Genomic DNA, 23224 nt, shown 5'->3' with positions numbered 1-23224 from the left:
TTTAAATGATTAAATATCTTCTGATAGATTTTTTATTAAATTGAAAGGACTCAAATGAACTTTGAACAAAACCCATTGTTAGTCTTATTTTTTGCTAATTCAGAACAAACTCTGAGGGTGTATTATGCAATCGTTTGTGATATCAAAGTAGATCACTTTATGTACCGACCATATCAGCTGTTGGCAGGTTAAATTAAATGTTGATATCCACCTCGCCTCTGTTTACAGCTGATTTAAAAAATGTAGAACTCTAAAACATTGTTTTGTTTTTATTACACTCTGAGAATACACAGATTGAGGCAGAGGGTCTGACTCGTACCTCTTTCTGTCCCAAGATGTCACCAGGTAGAAGCTAATGTTTTGCACATGTTTAGTCCGCCCTCGTTTAGTAGGCTATTGACCGTCTATTTTTCATAAGCCTTTATTATTATGCTGCCAAATCAAATTCGCTTTTCTCACCCACTTGTTATATAAGGTATTAATAATAATCAGCTTGGTCTCAGATAAAATCAGAACGTCTAATCGTTGCAATATTTAATGCTAGAATTACTATTACCTTGCTTAGGTGAATCTCGATCCGCCATCTCTAGGTCAGTGGTGGACAAGGTACAGAGCATGTTTCTATACGAAGGATTCTCTGTATAAACTAAAAGATGCAAGAAGTAAGAAAAGAGGCCAAGAGATGTGGAACTGTTTGAGAAACGGGCTCTGCAGTATTGCACATAGATTGATATTTAACTTTAAAGGATAGACTCAGTGCACAAGTCCTAAAAAAAGAAGTGGGGGGACGCTGATGTCACAACTGGAAGTGACGTCAAGAAAGGTGGCTTGGACCATCAGACTCATTGCCTTCCCGCGCTTACCCCTTAGATGCAATTGCATCAGAGAATCCAGCGCGTGAGCAGCGTTCTAAATGGGCTCTGATCTCGCCCCAGAGAGGCCAAAGAGTGAATGTGTGGCTCCATTTGCTCCAGTTATCAAGCTCCCGGTAAAATAAGTGGGGGGACACCGTCCATCCGCGTGGTATCCTGACTAGAGCCCTGGATGGACTTAATACTAGCGTTATAATTGCCGATAGTGAACATAGTCCCTGACTTCGTTTTCTGCACACATTATCTATCTATCTATCTATCTATCTATCTATCTATCTATCTATCTATCTATCTATCTATCTATCTATCTATCTATCTATCTATCTGTGTGTATCAATCATGGTATCAGAATCACTCTATAGACATGACACAATATGTATGTATTTTATATTTGCAACTATTAATTATAATGTAGATCGTTGGCTCTCACTTTCGTAATCAAAAATATAAAAAAGTATTGCCTTTTGATAAATGAAAGACACAAGCCGGGATAGATCTATGACCGGGGCATCTGGTCGGGGGCAAAGCCCAGTGTGCTCGCTTATGAGTTGCGCCTGGAAGTTAGCCTGTTTGAAGTGCTCCCAGTTACTGGGCAGATTGTAGAAGTGTATATGTCATTGTCTCCCAGTACTAGAGATACAAATATTGTGAACGAGAGAACCTATGATTGGATCTCAAAGTTATAAGGTACATAGCTGATACTTTACCTGCTAGTCAAGGATTCACCGGCTGGTAGTGTTAAAAGCTTAGGGTGTGTGAGGAGTGCCCGTGGAACAATAAGTATTTAGTGCTAATTTATACATCCTTGGAATTTACTTCTTGAAAACACAGGAGTGCGTAAGTCACCTCATTCCATCTCCCTTGGTTCCTGAACTCCAGGTCCCATGCTTGGCCTCCAGTCACCAGTGCTGGATAGAGAAAATGCTTGCGGAAGGTTAAACACTTGATTATCAATTTGATATTTCTAAAAGCAAGTGTGACGTTTCGTTTCACCGAATGATCAATAAGTGCTCGAAAGTGCGTTGCTTCTTTTGTGGTCACAGAATGGTTTTATTCAATATAAACTGGTTGCAATGCTGCTTGTCTGGTAGAATTAGAGTAAGATATCAAAACAATCTTGACCCACACGAAAGGAAGTGATGAACAGGGAGTGTAAAGCAAGGTAACATAATTCTATTCATCCCACCTCATTATATTATTTATTGTCATCTTAAGGAAGGGTGAATGAAATGTAGATGAATCCTCATTGTGTTCCGGAGCAGCGGGCTACTCGTGGAAAAACCCTTTGATGCCTTGTCCGGGCTCTACAATGGCATGGGACCAAAGTAATAGTTTTGAGCGTGACCATTGGAGGGAAATCAGATTTGGACCACAAAGGAGTGCAAGTTGGAGCCTCCAAATGGGGGCCACTTGAGAGCAGTGTAAAGAGAAACTACACAGTTCACTTATTTTGACAATGTAATCTTAGTTAAAGTATATTTATAAAGCCCCAGTTTACAGTATTTATTTGAAGATCCAAATCTTGTAATGGGGATTTTAAGAGAGAATTTAAAAATGTGTATGCCCCAAAAAAAAGCTTCTTGAAATGTTACAACAGGCAATAGAAGGGCACCAAAGGATTAGTCATTCTACATGTTTCCACATACATGTAGCCCATGATCCTGCTACCACACTGAACACTGTAATACCATTAATCCACGACCTGTTTTCATTGTGTTCTGGACTCTTCCTGGGCTGATCTGTATGCCATACTATCCTGATCTAAAAACTCGTATCATTTAGCAGGCTGACCAAGGCGGGACTTCAAAGCTCCAAACCACTTTTTGCAGGCATGGTCTGAGGCTACGCAACTTTAGACGCTCGTCTAAGAAGGGGCACTTTTTAGGTCGAGCCTGGGCAGCGCATGCTCTGCTCTGCGAGCCATGCCGTATTGGAGTATGGAATAGAAGCCCCACTCACTCTCCGCATACATTTGTCATTGGCTTGTGTCATTGTCATTCATAAAATGCTGGCTTCTGATGTTAGTCCCTCCTTAGTACTGCCTTCTCTTCATTCGTAACCTCCCATGAGGACTGGCCCTTTTACTTAGGCTGTTACACTGTGAGACTTTTTTAGTCTGTAAGTACTATTTTCTTTACATAGTTTCTGCCAACTGCAGGCATGACATTCCTGCAACATTCCGCGCACCATGCACGCTTTTACTTTCTAAGCAGCCCTGGACAATGGGGGGCCGCTTCTTTGAATAGGTCTCGCATTTACAAGAGTTTGAGCCATTGGCATTATTCATGACAATGCCTTTTATTTATGTGTTAATTATGAAAACATACAAATAAAAGGCATTGTCATTTACAATGCCAATATCGTAAACTCTCGCAAATGCGAGCCCTATTCATTGCAAATGCTTGTTTCAATTACTCGTGAAGTACTCAAGGGGACAAAGGAGGGGAAAAGACCAATATCGACAATTCCATATGAAGGGCATTCACTGTATCCCCCAAAAATATGACGTATGCACTACGGGTTACCTCCTCACGCCAGCCCGAGAAAAATAAATGTCCAACTTTTTCTTCTTTAACTAGTGCTGTGGCCATGAGCATGGAGGGACTGTTTTAAGTTGACAGTGTGGTGATACAAAGGAAAGGCAGACCCATCTTGAAATTGGTCAAAGGCGGGGAGATGCACTGTGCACTTTCCGCCTCGAGTAGCAACTTGACAGAATGCTGATTCTCAGTTGATTATTTATGGTATAGCATGATGGCAGATGCATAGAAAAAAATAAAAACATGCTAACTTGCCGGCTACTGTATCATGAAAACATAATGCATTCTGGAGATCAAGATTCTAATGTCGTTGGCACCTGCTTCAGTTGAATTAATATGCTGTAGAGCATTTAGGCATTGAGCTCGTCCAAGCTAGCATATAGTAAGGGAGGATACCATAGGGGTACTTTGATTAATATCTGCAGGGCTTTGAGTGGGCCGGGTCTCACCGGTGCTGCCAGCAATTTTTTAAAGGGGGCCTCGAAACGAGTCTCTATAGGGCTCTGTTTTGTGCCCTGGCACAGGCGGTCTGTTTTTTTGCTGAACTCCAGTGGCAGCAGGCACATCGATGGGCGCGTTCTCACACTTCTCAGTAGTGGAGAAGTTACGGCATGACGTCATGCCGAGTGAGCGTTTTAGGGGAAGGGATATCCTTTAAAGAGAATCACTTTCTCTCTGGATTTCCCTTCTCTGTCACCAGGGCTTTAAGTGGAAGATGTTTTAATATTATATTCAACCCGTAGTTGCTGCTTATTTATCTCATGCAACTGACAACCATTGACAAAACTAACAGTCCTGACTTGTTGTGGGTATGATGTTACTTGTATCATATATCTGGATGCAATGATAGCAACAGAAAAATACAAATCAGGCGGCATATGCTAAGAACAGATTTTTAGCTTATGTGTTTTTAAGCCACACCCTTAGTTAAATTGGCCACGCCCCTTTGAGAGACCCCCAGTTTTTTCATCCCACTTAAAGCCCTGAATATCTGCCTTTGCTAAGCTGTGTTCTGTGTTGTAAGAAGCGTTTATTCACCCACCGAAGATTTTACTCTCTTCCACCGATCAGTCCTGTTACTTCCTTTCCTAAAACATCTATGAAGTTGCCACTACTACACGTTGTTTTGCGTTAGACGGTGACAGCTTCGGTGCTTCAAACGATGGGTCTGTAATTAGCTGTCTTGTGAGAAAACTGAGGAAGTAGTCCTTTCCAGATGCCGTCTGGCATACATTTCTGGTATGAACTTTATTGCATGCCTGTTTGCAATTCCTTGAGATGCACAGTCTAAGGCAAGAAAGATTGGACAGTGTGTATTCTGATAACCTATGATAATGCGGCTCTTTTCTTTATTTTATTTTATGAGCAATTGCCTCAATGCGTATGATGAGATTGAGCCAAGCTTTGCAGTACACAAAACTTAAATAAATACATTGAATGCGAACTACTACTGAAATCACTGTGGATATAAACAACATGTGCAGTACCGTGTACCTATCTATCTCAAACATGCATTTAAAATAAATTGTCACTGTAAACACACAAGGCGTAGATAATCCTAAAGTTGTTGAGAACTTCCTATAAACTACTTTTGCGTCTAGTGGCATAAATACTCCGGGGGATGTAGGTCACAGTATTTTTGATGGTTTAAACCGTGTTACCGTTTGTTTGTTTTTTATGTTGTTCTACCCTTACTATAAAAAGTCCATGTACTTACTTATAGAACGAAGTTGTAGCCCACGGTTTTGTTACATGTACTGAACATTATTAGTGTTACTCTGCCAAACTCTTGTGTTTTTCTTTTAAGTCTGAGTTACTAACAGAAATGGCTGTCTACCCAAAGTTTTGTTTAAAGGTTCATTATAATAACGAAAATAATTATTCATGTGCATATACATACAGGGGTTTTCCGTCAGCCCACTTCATCCTTTGGTTTGTTAAGCTGTCATTCACATTTTGAATCCGCCCTCCTCCGCATCACACAGTTGCTTTATCCATGGACTGCCTTCACTGTGAGTGACTTCATTTTGCTGGTACACATCTAGTTAAAAACATTGAAGTGCCAGAGCTAGTAGGTTAATCTTTGCTTTTGTTTCTTCTTTTGTTAAATGTTTTTTTAAGTGAACTTCTTTTTGTGATCAGGCATTTATTTATTTTTAAAAAATAGACTTGCTCTTGAGCTGGCAGCATTTTTACTTTTTATAACTTTAAAACTTTGAATGCCTGTTGCATATATTTGTAAGGAAAAAAATGCAGGCTGACGAGGTCAAATGTGTTTGCTCCGCAAATGCTTGTTTTTATTTGAGAAAATGGCTACTTGTGCTTATTAATGATATTGTGGAAACTACCTGACGTTATTAGAGCAGGTCAATGATAACACAGTCTGTTCTCGGAATTCTTTTGGGTAATTTTTCAGTATGTACATTGCTCATAAATCGTTGGAATTGTTTTCTGCACATCACAGTGAAGACTTGAGTCCCGAGGGGACATACACCTTTTTGTTGTTTACCAAAAGTCGCACTCTTTTTCTCTGTGTTCTTTTGGGTAATTTAGGCCTGCTAATTTTCAGTATGTGCATTGCTCATAAATCGATACAAGTATTTTCTGCACTTTCCATTGAAGACAGGAGTCTGGAGGGGACAAACACTTTTTTGCTGTTTACCAACTGTTACACAGCTGTATTTCTAGGTGTGTCTGAGAAAGATGGGCTAGAACGAAATGAAATCGCAGGGGCATAAGGAGCTTCATTTGCATTTGGTTTCTAGCACCTTTGCAGAGCCACCTTTCTTTCAAGTATCCATTTTTCAGTTTTTCCATAGAACGAGTTTGGTGAAATAAGGCTTCAATTGGCCATAATAGTTTCAACGACGGTGACACAATTGGTTGTTGGAAGGGGGCGTTGAACCCTTTTCAACAAACAGCCATAATCCTTGTCCGTGACAAAAGTCACTAAATTAACCTGTGTTCAACCCTCTGGTAGCTTGGCACAAAAACAATCAGGTTTAACTTAGAGGCAATTTATAATGTATTTATGCAGCATACAAACAGTGATAAGGTAAAAACAGAACACAACAAAAATCCCACAATATTTTAGAAAAATAGATTTCATTTTAGTAGAGTATTTGACACCGAAACAATAACAATCCAACCAGTAGAACCGGAGTTATGATTTTTTTTTAGTTTAGGGTAAAAACTAGCACCTAAAAGATCAAAGCACCAATCGTGGGCACATTGACCGGGGCTAGTTGAAATTATGGGAAACCGGGGTTCATATACACAAAGTGTATTTCCTGGTCTCTTTTTCCCTTCGAACGTGGAAGAAAGTTCATGAAAGAATGTGTCTACAAAGGTAATTTTCAAGAGTGGTTTGGCAGCTGGCGGTGTCGAATGAGGAGACGTTGTTGATGGGGCGCTGCTAGACGAAGCTGCAGTGAAGATTTCTATGTTTGAGCTTAGTCTCTTTTATGGAAGTTGAAAATCTCCAGCGGGACGAAGCTTCAGACTAGCCAATGAGGGCTCCACAAGGCCAGATTCCCTAATGGACAGGAGTCCCTGAACTGGATTTGATGCTGCAGAGAAGAACATCGCCGGAGCTACTGTGAAGTCAGGCCAACCGGCAATGCACCTTAGCCCGATCAACAAGCAAGTAGGTCCAGGTCACCTTTAGCTTCTTAAGGCATTTTAAGGCTGAAAATGTAAGTCCCAAGTTTGGTATTTGGGCCCCTTTAGTGCCGCTTCCAAGGGTCCTGGGCTGGAGGGGCAACTTTTGGAGGGTCAAGATTCACTCAGGTGAAATCTAGGTGCGAGTTCAACATGGCGAAGCCTTTTCTATCCCTGATGATTTTAACAGGAGGATTGCCATCTACACTATAGAGCAGTTCTGGGTTCAAGTAGAAAAGCAAGACTCAAACAGCAGGGCAGTCTTTTGAGGACACAAGGCAGCCTTAGGCAGCAGGGCAGAGTTCTTGGTGTTCAACAGGTCAGACCTCTGAAGTACTCGGCAGGTCCATAAGTGAACTTGAAGAGTGGGCCTGAGGGTTCCTAGTTTTCTACATACCTGGTGCCAGCTTTGAAATGGGCGACATTTCTGGAGTAGATCCGCCCGCACACACCACACACCACACAGACCGCAAACACAACACACACAAAACACACACCACACACGTCTGGAATTCCCTGCCCTGGTCCCAGGATGCCTGGAGCCATAAAAGGCTAGTGTGAAGTTTAGTGTATGCCGAGGCAGCACCTTTGAAGTGCAAGTGGGGCTGTGCAGAGCTCTACCCCCATCCTGCTGGGATGGCCCATCCTGCCAACACACAGTGCCCCTATTGTATGGTGGTCTGGGAGTAATACACAAAGGGCATCTTCCAATTACATCTAGTCATGTGACCCTGGAAATTGGCTGCAGGCACCAAATGGTTAGAGCATAAAATTGCTAACCATCTAAAAGTGATGATCAATCAACAGGAACTAGTTCTGTTTGGTGTTTGCTGTGTGTCTCTGTGGAAAACCCATTTGGTTTTTATGAAGGCCCTCACCCACCAACCTAGTTGGTGGCATGCTTCATCATCTGGCCCCACCCAAGGCACATAGTGTGCCTTAGGTGTGCTGCGACGCCAGATTAGTGCGGAGCGGGTTTTGTTGAGTTTGCGAGTGCGCTGTGCGTGTGCGCTGCGTGGGGTTTTAAAATACTGTCCTTGGAGTCCCAAAGGTTACTTTATTGGTGGGCTCCAGGCAGTAACTAAAAACAAAGGCTTGGGACGTGCATGGTAGACTTATGGTCTCCAACGTCCAGTGCGGTCGACTAGTTTCAGCCAGGCCTTTTCTTCTACTGGCTTTCTTCAGGACCAAATGTACGTGTGGGTGTTACAGGGATCTATGTGGTTGTCAGAGCCCTGTGTGTAAAGCACACGCTAAGGTGCTTATATATGTAAGAGGGGTTTCCTCTCAGACTGTACCCGTTAGGGATTAAAAAGAGACAGACAAAAAAGGACAAAAGAAACACACATATTGTAAAGGCACATAGTATGTGACTATATACATAAAGTGAACTAGCGCAAAGTGCCTAAACGTGTTGGCGGTTTAGGCGGTAGTGTTGGCGCTAGTGGCGAATCGTGGGAAAGGCCGTTCTCATGGTATATGCTGTATAGGTGCCAGTTCCAAGCTATAGCGGTGTTAGAATCTTAAGAACACTGCTTACACCTATGTACAGTGGACAATGTTCCAGGGACCTCTGCCGGGGGCCGGGACTGGTTGCACTCTGAGTAGAAAAAGAGAACTCTTTGTAGGGGGGGGGGGGGGGGGGGGGTAAGAAGGGAGGCTGTGGCCCGGTGTTTAGAACGGTAAACAAATGCTCGCTCAGTCACGGCCGGGGGCAGCATGACTGGCTGCTGTACCGTGAGCGGGGCGGCCTCTGTTACTTACTGCGCAATGTCTCCGGACTCGCTGGAAACCTGTTGTCCGGTCCAGAGCTCCGGTGGAAGTGAGCTCTGAGTGGCAGCGTATATATACCTGCATGGGATGCCAGGTGTGGCTGGTTGCAGGTAATTAGGGTTCTGCTCGGTCTCGCGTTGTGCGCGGGACGTGTCAGTCTCAAGGTGGCGTGAGTAGCGTCTTCTTGGCTCTCGCGCTAATCGCATGGGCGTGGCTGCCTGCAGAAAGAGAAATGGAAAAAAGATACACACGCTCATGTCCTGATTGGTGTTCCCAGTAAATACTAAGTGAGACAATAGTAAATACTGGGCTGAGGGAACCAGTAGGTTATTGTAAGCAAGTATCTCTAGAGTGATTTGCAGAGTCTAAATCACGGATTGTTTAAATCACGCTTTTCAGTGTGTGTGGAGCAGCACCTAGCTGTGTCTCAGTGGGTATTGCCCAATACATGGCGTCAGCTCAAACACACCAATTGTAACTCAACATGGCGCAATAGGTGCTGCAGTCCCACTAGCAGCATTTAATTTACCAGCCCTGGGTATAGGGCATACCGTTTTACTGGAGAATTAAAATTAATTCAGATATGACAATCAGGTGTAAGCCAATTTTACCATGTATTAAGGAGTGAGCAAATGCATTTTAGTACTGGTTAGAAGTGGTAAAGTGCACAGAGTCCTAAGGCTAATAAAAACAAATTCAGCAAAGCAGGAGTGGAAAAGTGCTTGGGAGAAGACCACCCTAAGGCTGACTGGTCTAGCAAAGACTAAATGTGTGCAGTGAATACTCTTGTCCCTCTGAATTTATGAGACTATGGATTCATACGAGTGATTTGAATGGAGGCACATCAAGAGTGAAATTAACTTTAGTGGTAGCAGGAAATATTTCCGCTGCCCCAGGTAGATACTAAGATTGTGGTGCTGTGAGCCCTTCACACCTCTGAGGGTAGATGCCGCTGCATCGCCCTATGCTGCACTAATGATGTGTACACTCATGAATTTGAAGGATACTTGCGGATTGAATGGAAGCCTGTGTTATTAGTTTAATTGTGCTCTTTACCTCAGAGTCCTGCTGCTCTTGGGAATGTATTCATCCTTAAAATGTGCCAGAGAATTGGTTCAGTTCCATGGTGGCAGGGTGGGGTTCTTTAAAGGAGAGGTGGGAGGAGGGTTAAAAGTTGCTGTAGTCCCTGGACATCCGGGGTTGGTGGCTCAGAACAGGATGTATGTAATGTAATGTAAAAGAAATGTATAAAGCGCACTGCAAGCCATCGGGCATCCTGGCGCTAAAGAGGGAAAACAGTAAAAGACAGCTGTGATCTAAATCAGCTAGAGGTTAGGTTATAGGAAAGAGCCAGGTTTTTATTTGTTTACGAAAAGGCAAAAGATCATGCGTCTGTCGCAGCTCCAGGGGTAGCTTGTTCCAGAGTCTTGCAGCAGCAACACTAAAAGCTTGACCCCCCAACTTAGCTCTTCTGGTCAGGGTACTTTCACCCAATTAGCTGCGGAGGAGCGAAGACAGTGGGAAGGGGCATACTAGTGGAATTTACTCTGCAAACGTATAGGACACAAACCATGCAGTGCCTTAAACACAACGCAGAGGTATTTAAAATAAACCCTCTGCACTATAGGGAGCCAATGCAGCTCCGCAAGGGCTTGGGAAGAAGAAGAATGACAGGGATGTGACTGAGCCAGCTTGGCTGCCATATTCTGAATTCTCTGCAATCTGCCAGTTAAATACTTGGGAGACTCCAACAAAAGAGAATTACAGTAGTCTAACCTGCTCAAAATAACTCTGCTAACTACCATGGTTTGAGCAGGGGAAGAATTTTCCTCAGACACTAATGAGGGAGAAACAATTCCCACAGTTTTATTAACATGTGTCTCCAAGGTCAATTCCTCATTAAATGAAACTCCCAGATTGTGACCAACTTAGATGGTATCAGTGGGGGTCCCCAGGAATAGGCCAGAAGTCGGTCGTGAGGAGATAAGGCACTCTCCCACTCTTAGAACATAGAATTTTTAGTTTTATCTGCCTTAAATTTTTTTTAATGTTATAATTATAATCTTTTCTGCTGAGCGAGCAATTCAGTAAAAATATATTTTTTAAATTCTGCAAAATTAGCAAACCAGGGCCAATATAGATATTTCTATTGAGTGTATGTTACTTTTGAGTTGGTGCTTTCATCGTTTTTATTTGTTAGTTTTAAAACATTAAGGTAACCTACTATTTCTTTTACAGTGGAAAGTGAAGATGAAGCGGAAAGAGTTCTGTTTTCATATGGCTACGGAGCTAACGTGCCCACAACAGCTAAAAGACGATTAAAACAAAGGTAAGGCAATGAAAACAGATTTCCTATGCTAAATCGTCATAAAGTAAATTGCACTGTGGGGTATAAGACTTCTGCCTTCGGGATAACAGGAACATTGATTCGTAAAAATATTATTTTCCCCTGCTTTCTTTAGGGAAATCAGAAGGCTGGGAATTAAATCAGCTTATAAGTGGTGCAAGCGTGCCACGCTCTCCCTTTTCTTTTCCAATTACTAAAAGTTCCAAATCTAAGACAGAGATTGTCCTTTACAACTAAATACTAAGATGGTGTAATCATGAATCTGCTGTACTTATTCTATATTTCTATGTTCGCTATTTCTATATTTCTCAAGGAAATTCCTCAAAGCCGGTGCTTTCTTACATAATTAAGAGTTTTGAGGTCCATGGGTAACCTGGAATGGTCCTACCCAAGGTCTCAGTTCTGCTCTCCACTCACCCAGCGGCCACACCAATTATAAATCCGATGCATGAACAACCCGCTTTCCCCCTCTCCCATTTATTACTGATTCTTGATACAGTGTACAAAGTTCTTAAGTGAACTACGTAGCTGTACTAGCAGCCCGCCCCGACGTTGTCCGGGTATGAATTGCTGCCGGCCAGTAGTATATTGTTTTGTAGGATTTTGTTTTTATAGCATTTCTTATCTGTGACAGGCCTGTGAAACGCTCCGATTCACAGTGCACTGCTGATGCAGTTAAGAGTGCGCGTTCAGTAGTGTGTGAACTCTAGTTTCCCTACTTTATTTTTCCTTGCAATATTATATAGCGCGAACTCGACAACATGGCATGAGCACAATTTACTTTACCGAAGAACACATTCATTTGTGGTAGGCGCAGGGAGACAAAGCGATATGCCAGGAATCACAGGATGTTGAGCTGATGCCGAGATTTGAACGTAGCTCCCCAGTCAGTGCTGGCCATCAATGAGAGACCTGTGCATTTTTCAAATGGGTGGTGAAAAAATATGAGTATGTTGCTGGAGATGTGGGCCGACGTGCCACCAATGTACTTACCGGGGGAGGGTAAACACCCATTATTCCGCAACTTTCTTTCTGCATACCATCACTCCGCATACTTTCATAACGAAAGTACCATGACTCCGCAATGCCATTATAACGCATGGCATTACATTTTATATGCTTTTACCACGCATACATTTACAACGAAATTCGTTGTAAATGCATGAATGGTAAAAGCATGTTTTTTTTAATGTTTGGATAAGGTAAGTATGGGTATAGGGGTATATGTTTTGGGGTACTGAGGTATAAGTATTGGGGTGTTTGGGTATTTTAAGGGTTCAGATATAGTATTGGGTTATGGGGTACAGGGGTAGGTTTAGGGATAGGTGTGTTTTGGGGTACAGGGGTATATTTAGGGTTCAGGGTTAGGTTTGGGTTTTGGGGTATAGGGTTATTTTTAGGGTTCAGGGGTACGTTTGGGTTTTGGGGTACAGGAGTATTTTAAGGGTTCAGGGCTAAATTTGGGTTTTGGGGTACAGGGGTATTTTTAGGGTTCAGGGCTAGGTTTGGGTTTTGGGGTACAGGGGTATTTTAGGGTTCAGGGGTAGGTTTGGGTTTTGGGGTACAGGGTTATTTTTAGGGTCCAGGGCTAGGTTTGGGTTTTGGGGTACAGGGGTATTTTAGGGTCCAGGGGTAAGTTTGGGGGTACAGTGGTATTTTTAGGGTTCAGGGCTAGGTTTGGGTTTTGGGGTACAGTGGTATTTTTAGGGTTCAGGGCTAGGTTTGGGTTTTGGGGTACAGGGGTATTTCTAGGGTTCAGGGCTAGGTTTGGGTTTTGGGGTACAGGGGTATTTTTAGGGTTTAGGGATAGGTTTGGGTTTTGGGGTACAGGGTATATTTATAGGGTTAAGATGGGTTAGTGTTTAAGGGTGTTGGGGTATTTTAAGGAGTAAGGGTGGGTTATGATTATGGGGTGCAGGGGTATTTAAAGGGAGCAGGGTGGGATTAGCACACGATATGAGACATGGCATGAAGGGCGGAACGTACCACACACCCCCAGCGTTTGTCACGCCCCCAGCACACGCCCCCAGCACAACGCAGACACGCCCACAAGGGACTACTTTGCTGGCATGGTTCTTTTACCTTTTAACTGTATATGGTGTGCGTCTGCATAGCCTATGTCCTTTTGCTGCAACTGCCCTTTCCAACGCTGTATTGGGTGTTGTGATTGGTGCTGTGGTTCCTGAGATTACCCGCCTCAAAGGTTTGGGCTCTCTCTTTATTATATTACTAGCAGCTCGCCCCAGCGTTGCCTGGGGCAGAAGGGGGCTGCATTTGTAGCCGGGGCCAGAAGGTGGCTGGGGCAGCATGTTGTCTTGTGGTGCACCCGCCGACTCCCTCCCGCTGTCCCCCGCCTCCCGGCCTCCCGCCCCCCCGGCCTCCAGCCTCCCACCCCCCTGCCTCCAGCCTCCCGACTCCCTCCTGCCCCGACTATTTACTCTTGTTACCTGACTCGCCGCTCCTCCTCTTCATGTCGCCACCACTGCACCGCCGCCTCTTCATGTGGTTGCCGCCGCCGCTACTCACTGCACCACTGCACCACCGCCCCGCCACGACGCCGCCGCTCCTCCATGACGCCGCCGGTCCTCCTTCGTCATGACGCACGTCGCGTCCAGCGCTAGGTCCCGGCCGGCGCTACTTTCAAGGGACTACTTTGTTTTGTAAATTATTTTTTTTATTTTGCTTTTTTTTAAAATTTATATAGCCTATGTCCATCTACACGCCCTGACATTTTCAAAAATGTATCGGGTGTGTAGATTGGCGCTGTGGTTCCCGAGATTACCTTGCCAAAAGGTGCAAGTTCTCTCTTTATAATAGTAGTAAAGATTATGGATTGAGGTGAGAGTCTAAACATTATGAAATATACACTCCCATAGAGTTTTACTTTCACTGGCTAACCAGATTTAAGCTATGCTACAATTGAAGCCAATGGTTTGGCCCCTTACTGTATTAACTGTATTTCATCGGGTCTGCTATATTGAGCATGGTTGGATGAATCCTATAGTTTTAGCATTGTGTGGTGTGCATGTATGTGTATATATATATATATATATATATATATATATATATATATATATATATATATATATATATATATGTATGTGTGTGTACATATATATCTCAAAACCACATTTCTGATACCAAAACGTCCTCTTAAAAACGGAAAAGCAGGTACGGAACACTCAGCAGTTGAAGTTATATTGTGCTTCATTTTTCCTCCAGCAACATGACTCGTTTCGACCGGGTTTCCCCGGTCTTGATCACATGGCATGTCGAAACCCAATAATGTTTCTATACAGTTGCAGCTTAAATTGGCTCCTCTGATATCATTCGTGGAGCTAGACAACAGACTAATATTTCATAATGTTAAAAAGGCTAAACATTTAAAAACCTGCTTTGTCTAATTTATAAACTTTCCAAATGGTATTCGCTTTTCTGTTAAGACAATTGCATGTTTTATCTACCAAATATCAATAAATGTGACATAAATATATATATAATATTCCGGAAATCAAACAGGCAAGCACTCCAAAAGAAATCCAAATAGGCGGGTTTATGGATGCAAGGTAAGGTTTATTGCCCCATAGGTAATGCAGACAAGTGTCCGCTCCAGACGCGTTTCGATGTCCTCCGCGATCTTGTTCACTTAACGCGCTGATACCGGACCATATATATATATATATGTAGTAAAAATACCTATATCATTTTATTACAAGACCACATTAAAAGATCCCAGGAAGTGATGGGGCGTAAATCTCTATTTGTAGTGAAGGCACAATTAGGGACTTGGCCAATCAAGGAGTAGTCCTCTAGTGGCAAGTGGCCACAGCAATGAACATAAATTGCTCACAAAATCAGACCTAGGTTATAATAAATAATGGTACAAATGTGATTGCTTGTTTGAGAAAGCTTTAATCCTACCCGTCATTAGGATCTCTGATCATGAGCTTTCCATAGTTAAAACCCTCAGTCGTGGATAGTGTTAGTTACAGTAAGATTTGAGCCTACAGGTGTGATGGGACTGGGGGAGTCCCTTCATGACGGCGGTGCCATCACACAATCTCAACAGTGCCTCTGTAATGCGGGAAACAGAGGCTTGTTGGCCTTCATTTCTTTTCCGACGACATGACTGGCCACAAAGAGCTTCCAGCTATAATATGATCAGTGAAGCTCTGTGTGACACCAATTAACCAGGAAGCGAAGCTAGCTGACTGGAAGAAAGCGGAGATAAGTGGCAGCACCAGTCTTCCCTCGTGGTGATGTGCTTAAAGATTAGTGCTGGAACTGAGACTAAAATAGTCTCAGAAACGTACTAGAGTTTATGGAACCTTCTCATGGATAAATATTTAGAAGTAGGTTGAATGCTGTCATCTCGCTAACAATCTGGCATTATTGGAGAACAAACACAAGCGTAATCCTTTGTAGTGTGTCTAGAGGCAGATTCTGGTATCAAGAACAAAAGTCAAGGTTCTGCAGTGGGGCAAAGCTAAGTTTGTGTCTATGCAAATTAAACAGAAATACTATGTAGAAGGCAGCAAGGCCTGGAGTGTGCTCACAGCTGAACTGCAAACCAAGACTGTTAGTTATAGGGTCTCTGTGCTGCAAGGCAAATTAAATGGAGGAGGGTAAGAGCAGTATATTCTGATCTTACTATCAGGAACTGCATACCAGTTACACCTCTGCAGATCTGGCGATAGCAGTTTGCTTAAAATCCCCAGACTGACCATACAGATGACCTTCCAAACTGAGGACTTGATAAAGACTATTGAAATATCAGGGATAATGTGAAGCCTCTTAAGCCTTAAGCTGGTTAAGGGACCTGAACCAGAAACCTACACAGGCCTTTTATTATATAAAGGTTTGTGGCCGCCTGGTCCCACTCCGCACTGATCTTTACAGTTCATTCCTGGTAATGGTGTCTGTCACAGATACTGTGCAAAACACCATCATTACAATTCTCCCCAAACCATTAGGGACCCAACTTAAAGTGATTTATACAGGCCCATAACTCTGCGCAACCACAAAGTGGAAATCTTTACAGGCATATTCGTGTTTTGTTTAAAACTCTATATGGGACTTCCTAAAGACCCTGAACTAGTCTGCTTTTTATTGGGCAGACAATGAGGTAATAAGCAAATAAGAATGTGGCTATCCTCACTCTTGATGTCGCAAAGCCATTTTATTGGGTCTACTGGGCCTTTTTCAGAGCATGTGAACAGTAGTTGGTATTGGCCCCCAACCCCACTTGTGACATATGACCGAAGTATCAGGATTAATGGAAGTAATTAGTGCCCTTTTTTACTTGGATGCGGAGCACAACAGGGTTGCCCCTGTCTCCTCTCTGATTTCACGAGGAAGCGGCACAGTGGGGATATTACTTGAGTGAACATTGGTCAAGACATACTTAAGTTAACGGTACATGCAAAAATGTCCTGCTAAGTCTTTCTAATCCTCTGTCCTTTCTATCTTCCATTATATGTGAGATTAGCCTTGCTCAATAAGTGTCAGGATTCAAGGCAAATTTTAAGAAATCATTGGTGCCGAATCTGGCTGCCTGGTCTGAGCAAGTGTCCTCAGTGCTTGAAATGGAAAAATAGAAGTGCAGGTACTCTGTAGCAGAGTACCTGCTTGTTTATGAGAAGTGCCGTAATCTCCAATTAAAAGTATAGCATTTCTCTTGAAGTGCCGGTACTTTCCCTCTAAAAATAAAAAAGTGCTGGTACTCCGTACCGGACAGTACCGGCCCATTTAAAGCACTGAGTGTCCTCATTAAAGATGCTGTTCATCTTAGATGGGCCACAGCTATTCTATCACTTACCTCAGTATTCATCTTACTTAAAATATGTTTTAAACTATACCAGTCCAGTCCAATATTTCTTTATTTCGGTTATTCGCCATAAAAGAACTGGCACAGATATAGACAAACAGGTTACAAATAATTAAAAACAGTTAAAAAGAGATAAAACAATTCATCTGAGACAATAGTTTTTAAGTTAAAAAGATGGTAAGAAAGTCCGCCACAATCAGGTCCTTGGTTATGCATATTGGGGAAGTTTCTCCTGGCCCACCACATGGAATTTAAAAAACGTGAAACTGCGAAGACTATATGAGAATCTGTATTATATTTTAAAATTCTAAATGCTTCCATGCAATGCGTTGTGCCTAGGTTTTTGCATAACTGTACCAACCATCTTTGTCTTATTGAGTGATATCCTGGGCAAAAAAGAACACATGAAGTTCAGACTCAACACACATGTTACAGGCTGGACACCCACTTGGATTACCACCGACCATTTACACGTAAAGGCACGCAGGGGGAGACAGGCGTGACTAAACTGTACATATAATTTCCTGCCTGATGCTAGGTGGATTACGTCAAGACATGCCTCCAACCTGCAAGTGTCTTTTACTTCCAGGAAGAGTGATGTGAGGGAGCCGTGATCGGGATCTGCATGGAGTTTTGTAGATAATCCACCCCAATAGCTGGTGTTTAATAATTTACATGATGTTCTCAAGCAAGTTATGTCAGGGTTGTCCCATAGTTCTTTTAGGCCTATTTCATAAAGGCCCTCCCTGATAAATAAAAGCCATAGCAACTGTAATGAACCAGTACGTCTCTGGATTTCCAATAGCTCTGATCTATACTCTGACCGTTCCGGTGTTACCCAGAGGCGCCGTCAAAAGAGTAATGACCTGCAGCCAATTTCCTCAGCAATAAATCTCACCCCAAGGTCCATATGCAATGGAACCAAAGGGGAGCTTATCGGTAATCCGAAATATTGACTAAGGAAGTTGTTTTCAGTAGTGACCAGAGGCCTATGTTTAGAGTGCCCCCAAAGTTCGGCCCCATATAGGGCAGCACTCTTGACCTGGGTTTTATATATCTCCATGACCGGGCTCACTGGTCTGTTGAATATTTTTCTGAATAACTTAGCCAGGCTACCTGTAGCTTGTGTCAGTTTGAGATTAGACTTGCTAACTTGGGCCCCCTGGTCATATTTTCAGTAAGAGTTAGACCCAAGTAATCGAATACAGAGACCTGCTCCAGTGGGATACCATTCATGTGCGTGTTGGGGAGTGTAGATTTACTAGGGTTGAAGATCATGATTTTTGTTTTGTTAATATTGATCTCTAATCCCCTGGTCCTACAAAACTCACGCACCCCATCTAAGATTCTTTGGATACCCATTGGAGACTTAGAGAGGAGGAGGGCATTATCTGGAAACATCATGGCAGGAATTCGCTTTTTTGCGATTTTAGGAGCGTCTGTATCCTTACAAGCTCTCAGCGTATCAATCAAACCATTGATGTATATGCAGAACAAGGTGGGGGCAAGCACACATCCCTGTTAGACTCCCCTGTTTACAGGGCAGGGCTGCGTTAGTACCCCATTTTTCCTGTATCTGATTTGGGCTTAATTTCCATTATGTAGCCTTCTCAGTATATTTAGTAAATACTGGGGAAGTCCAAGCTCGCTTAGGACCCTCCATAGAGCATCTCTGGGTACCAAGTCAAATGCACTCTTCAGGTCAACAAAGACCGGATACAGGCTACCCCCTTCTAAATGGACTGTTTGCCAATAGAGAAGCTGGAGCCTGAAGATCTGATCTATTGTTGATGTTTTCTCCCTAAAGCCAGCCTGCAAAGGGGTCAGGATCTTTTGTTCTTCTAGCCAAGATTGCAGATGATCTAAAAGGACTCTGGTAAAGATTTTCAAGCTGATCGGTCTATAATTTGCCGGTGACAAAGGAGATCCCTTCTTATATACCGGGATGATCTCGGCGCCTAACCAAGTTGCGGGAAGATCCATTCCCTGTAAGATGGCGTTGAAAATCACCCAAAAGTAAGGGCCCCAGATCTAAGGTTCAGCCCGATAGAGATCCCCTGGGATCTTATCCAAGCGGGCAGCCTTGCCGGGTACTATTTTTTTTAGGGCTTTACATACTTCTGTCAGGGATATCTCAGGAGTGGCTATCTCAGGCCCCAAGTGAGTCGGGGTTGCTAGGGTCTGGCTTCTCTCTGTAGTATCTTGTGCGGCGTAGAGGGCTAAAAAATGCTCTCTCCAACAGTCAGACGCAATATTTGGCTCGAGGGCCGCTTGCCCATTATTGCTACCAGTGGTTACAATGCTCTACAATAATTTCATGTCCTTGGATTCCAGAGCCGATTTCAGGCTCTCCCACTGATCCGTTTCCCACGAGGATTTAGCAGCTGCAATGGTGGATTTATAAAGATATCTGGCTGCTTTTACTGTGGTATTGCACTTTGTTTTTATGGCCTCTATTAATGCCTTTTTGGCCTCCCGGCAAACTTCATTAAACCAAGATTGCCTTGGTGTCCTCCCACGACCACTGGTACACGTTATCCAAAACGTCTCCTCTAGCTTTGTGGTTGTAGATTCATTGATCATTTCAACCTCATCAAGAGACGCGGCAAGGTCTCCAGACTTCACTATCTCTGATAGTGCCCCAATGTTGGGAATAGTGTTGTTGAATAAAAGAGCCATTTTTCCATGTGATTTTTCCACCATGGCCCACTTAACTTTCTGCCTATTATTTGAAAGGGTCATCCTGTGGTCAGCATCGGTTAGTTTTTGCAGATTTGTTCCCAATAGGTGGGAGATTAAGTGTGAGTATTAAGGCATTATGGTCGCTGTCTTACAGCGGACAGACAATAAAATCTTTGGCCAGGGGCCATAGCCTGGTTTCTAGGAAGATATAATCTAAGATAGAGGATGGCCATCTCTGTTAAAAGTTTGGTTCCCAGGGGAGTCTGAGCCAAAGCGACCATTGCAGACTCGCAAAGAACATTTTACGGTAAGCGCCTTGATTTGGAGTGCTAGTGGTGCCCATGCCCTGATAGGGGTAATATTGGTCTTGGGGATAGCCCACAACTCATTCTCCTCTATTACAGATGGACCCGTTAAGTCTTTCAGTGGTTAAAATTGGCAGTTCATGTTGCCTCCCAGCACTACTTAAGCATTATTCGGGAGGCTAGCTAACAGATTGTCCAGATGTTCTAGGGTTGCTGACTCCTGGCCAATCTTAACCGGCCTAGAATATATGTTAATTAAGGCGATTGTTAACTCTGGTTTGAACGTTAGTACAAGGCACATTATGTCTGGGGAGATGTGCAGCATTAAGGTAATCCTACATCCAAGATGACTCCCAACCCACGTGCAAAGCCCACCCGATGGTCTGCCTCATCCCTTGGTTACAACCGATATGTGGAATAAGGCAAAACCCTTGCGGGTTGAATTCTCCACAGACTAGGTTTCCTGAAACAGGCAGATATCACACATTTCTACAAACGCCCCCAGTCAGGCAGTCAAGCTTGTTTTTGATGCCTGCCACGTTCCAGGATATATTCTTAAGATCATTCGCTACAGTGTTAATGAGTATAGTGTCCCCCTGTGCTTGAGTCTTTGAAAGAATTGCAGTGCCTGGCGTCACTGTAGTACCTATGGTTATAACTTGAGACTTGTTCGGGTAATCAGAAGTAAGCATGGTGTCTACCCCCCTAGCTACGTTGCCAATTTTTTTCCTGTTTCCACATGAGTAGAATGGGGCAAGTGAGTGTGTAATAGTACCGGATAGTGAGTCCTTAATGGTGATGGGAGGTTTAAAGCTAAGGATACCCACCCCCAGGAACCGGAGCAGAAAGCAGAGTGAGCAGCCAGCCGAAAACCCCATCGTGACAGGGCACTACACCTGTTGTCCAGCATGTGGGTCTCCTGCAAAAACACAACATCCGGTGAGTGGCGTTTCAGGAATTGGAGAACCACCCCTCTCTTTAGTCTGTCCCCAAGCACTGGCCCACTACGACAAAAGTCTGACACAATTGACTGAGTCAGCTCCAGCCCCGCAGCCCTCCATCTTAATGGAAACTGTCAACCATCCAAATGAAATTAATACAGACCAATGTTTCGGCACCACCCGCTGCCTCGTTCCTGTCCTGAAGAGGTGAGCAATCACCTGAGGCCCGGGCATCTCCATCCATCCTCACACCCCGAGCCTGGTTGTTATGGCGGCCCGCTGTGCGCCAGCCCTCCAACCAGTCCCTGGTCTCCACCGGACTGGTGAAGAACCAGAATTTCCCCTCCGATTCCACCCTCAACTTGGCAGAAAACATCATAGCATATTTCAAGTCCTTGTCCCAGAGCACTTTCTTCTCTTCCAGGAAGCTCCGTCGCTGTCTCTGCACCTTGAGGGTGAAGTCTGGGAAGAAGGTGATGAGACTGTTTTGGAATTCCACTGGCGGGGCGGACCGGGCACACTGCAGGATGACATCTCTGTCGTGGAAATTGAAGATCCGGGCAAGAAGTGGTCTCGGGGGCTCCAGGCCTCGGTCAGCCCCCTGACATCCGATGTGCTCGCTCCACTGAAAAGATATTGGAAAGTCCATTTGGCTTGAGATGGGTCGTGACCAGCTCCTCCACAAACAGGTCTGCTGAGGGCCCCTCCACACGTTCAGGTACCCCAATTATACAGACATTGTTGCGTCTGGAGCGTCCCTCATAGTCGTCCAGCTGGGCTTCCAGTTTTGTAGCGTGAGTTTGTAGCTCCTCCATCTTCCTCTGCAATTCCAACGTGTCTTCCACAACAGAGGTCGCCTTGATTTCAACGTCCTTCAATCGTGAGTTCATTGAACACATGTCCTCTCTGATAAGGGACACCTCAGTGAACACTGTGTCGATACGCGACTCCAGTGACGTGCGGACTGTGGTGATGGCCTCAAGGATGTCCTGTAACGTTGGTTCTTTCAGCTTCCCACCGGACTCGGATTTGTCGGTCACGGTCAACCCCTCTTTGGGGCCTGTACCCGGGGCCTCCCTCCCAAGCGTACTTCGTCAATTTGGCCTGGAGTGCTGCTTTCGAGCTGCGGCCCCCGGCCATGTCGTATGCGGATCCCACCAACGGGCTGGCTTGCAAAAGGTGTCGGGTATTACATGCGACAGTCAACGGAGAAATCACTAAAGTCTGCCTGTCTGCGCTGTGCAGACCGATCGCGGGAGGAATGCAGCCCCCGATATCCTGTGTCTGGGGTCCCCACTAACACTGGAGTGCGGGCAGGTGCACACCACGCCCATGTCAGAAGCGCGCCTCTGCTCTGCACAGGAGTAAAGGTGAGAGGGGAGAGAGGCCAATACCGCAGGCGTGTTGTGGCGGGCGGCAGTGTTCTCCTGTGGCGCACTTACTTGCTGATGGCGGGGCGGCATTTCCCACAGATGGTTCCATCAGCGGCCCGGCCGGTAAGTCTTTTATCCGATACACAGCAGGTCAAAGCTGCTCCCAACCATTAGTCTCCTCAACCATGCGGCTGTGTAGCAGAGCCAGCGACACTGTGGCACTTTGATTCTGGCCCCGCGCCCCTCTTGGTGTGTAAAGACGCCAAGGGATCTCCTCACCATCCGACGTTCAGCCCAGTACAGATCTGCTCGCCTGGTCCGCGCGGGGTATCCTCCACCCCCCAGGCACTTCAGGTTTTTAGTACGTGCCCAAGGAGTCCAGCGCTATTATCAATGTCATTATGATGTGCCGTACCTGCTGGCCTCCCGGGTCTTCAGTTCACACTCCCCCCCTCCTTTGTTCAACGGAGCAACGGCGGTGAGCGGAGGCTGGCAGTCGCTGCCTGGGTCTGTCCCCCAAACCCGCCGAAGAGCCGTTTCCAGGCGCTCCACTACTCCGTGATCGGAGACGGCCGTCCCGATGATCAAGCGCCGCCGACGATCTCCTCGGTGAACAGACAGCGCGGCCGCGCCCTTGCCTCAATCGGGCGCGATGAAGGAGATCTCGCCAATCGGGTTCCACACCTCCATTTCAGCTGCGGGCGGGCTCAAAATGTGTGGTAGCCCTTCCGATATGCAGTCTGCGTTGTGAGAGCCCCATTCCAGGCAGTTTGATACGGATTTTGAAGTGGATTTGGTACTCGGTCGGCGGAGCCGACTGATCAAGAGCCCATTTCGTCGCTCAGCTTAGCCAAGTCCCCCTCCCTCCCCCCCCCAGTGTGAGCATTTTCCATGGTCATGGTAA

General features: G+C 44.7%; 1 protein-coding gene across 1 annotated transcript in view; it reads left to right on the top strand.

Annotated features, from left to right (window-relative positions):
- The window catches only part of PIBF1 (progesterone immunomodulatory binding factor 1), a 797165-nt gene that overhangs the window by 427336 nt on the left and 346605 nt on the right, over positions 1 to 23224 (top strand). The window contains exon 13 of the mRNA XM_086933412.1: positions 11084 to 11174. Coding sequence (XP_086789538.1) covers positions 11084 to 11174 — 91 coding nt within the window. The remainder of the gene's footprint in view (positions 1 to 11083; positions 11175 to 23224) is intronic.

This window comes from Lissotriton vulgaris, chromosome 8 (genome assembly GCF_964263255.1).
Source record: "Lissotriton vulgaris chromosome 8, aLisVul1.2, whole genome shotgun sequence".
Taxonomy (NCBI): Eukaryota; Metazoa; Chordata; class Amphibia; order Caudata; family Salamandridae; genus Lissotriton; species Lissotriton vulgaris.
Note: the sequence above shows the minus strand (reverse complement) of the source record. Positions and strands in the feature narration are given on the sequence as shown.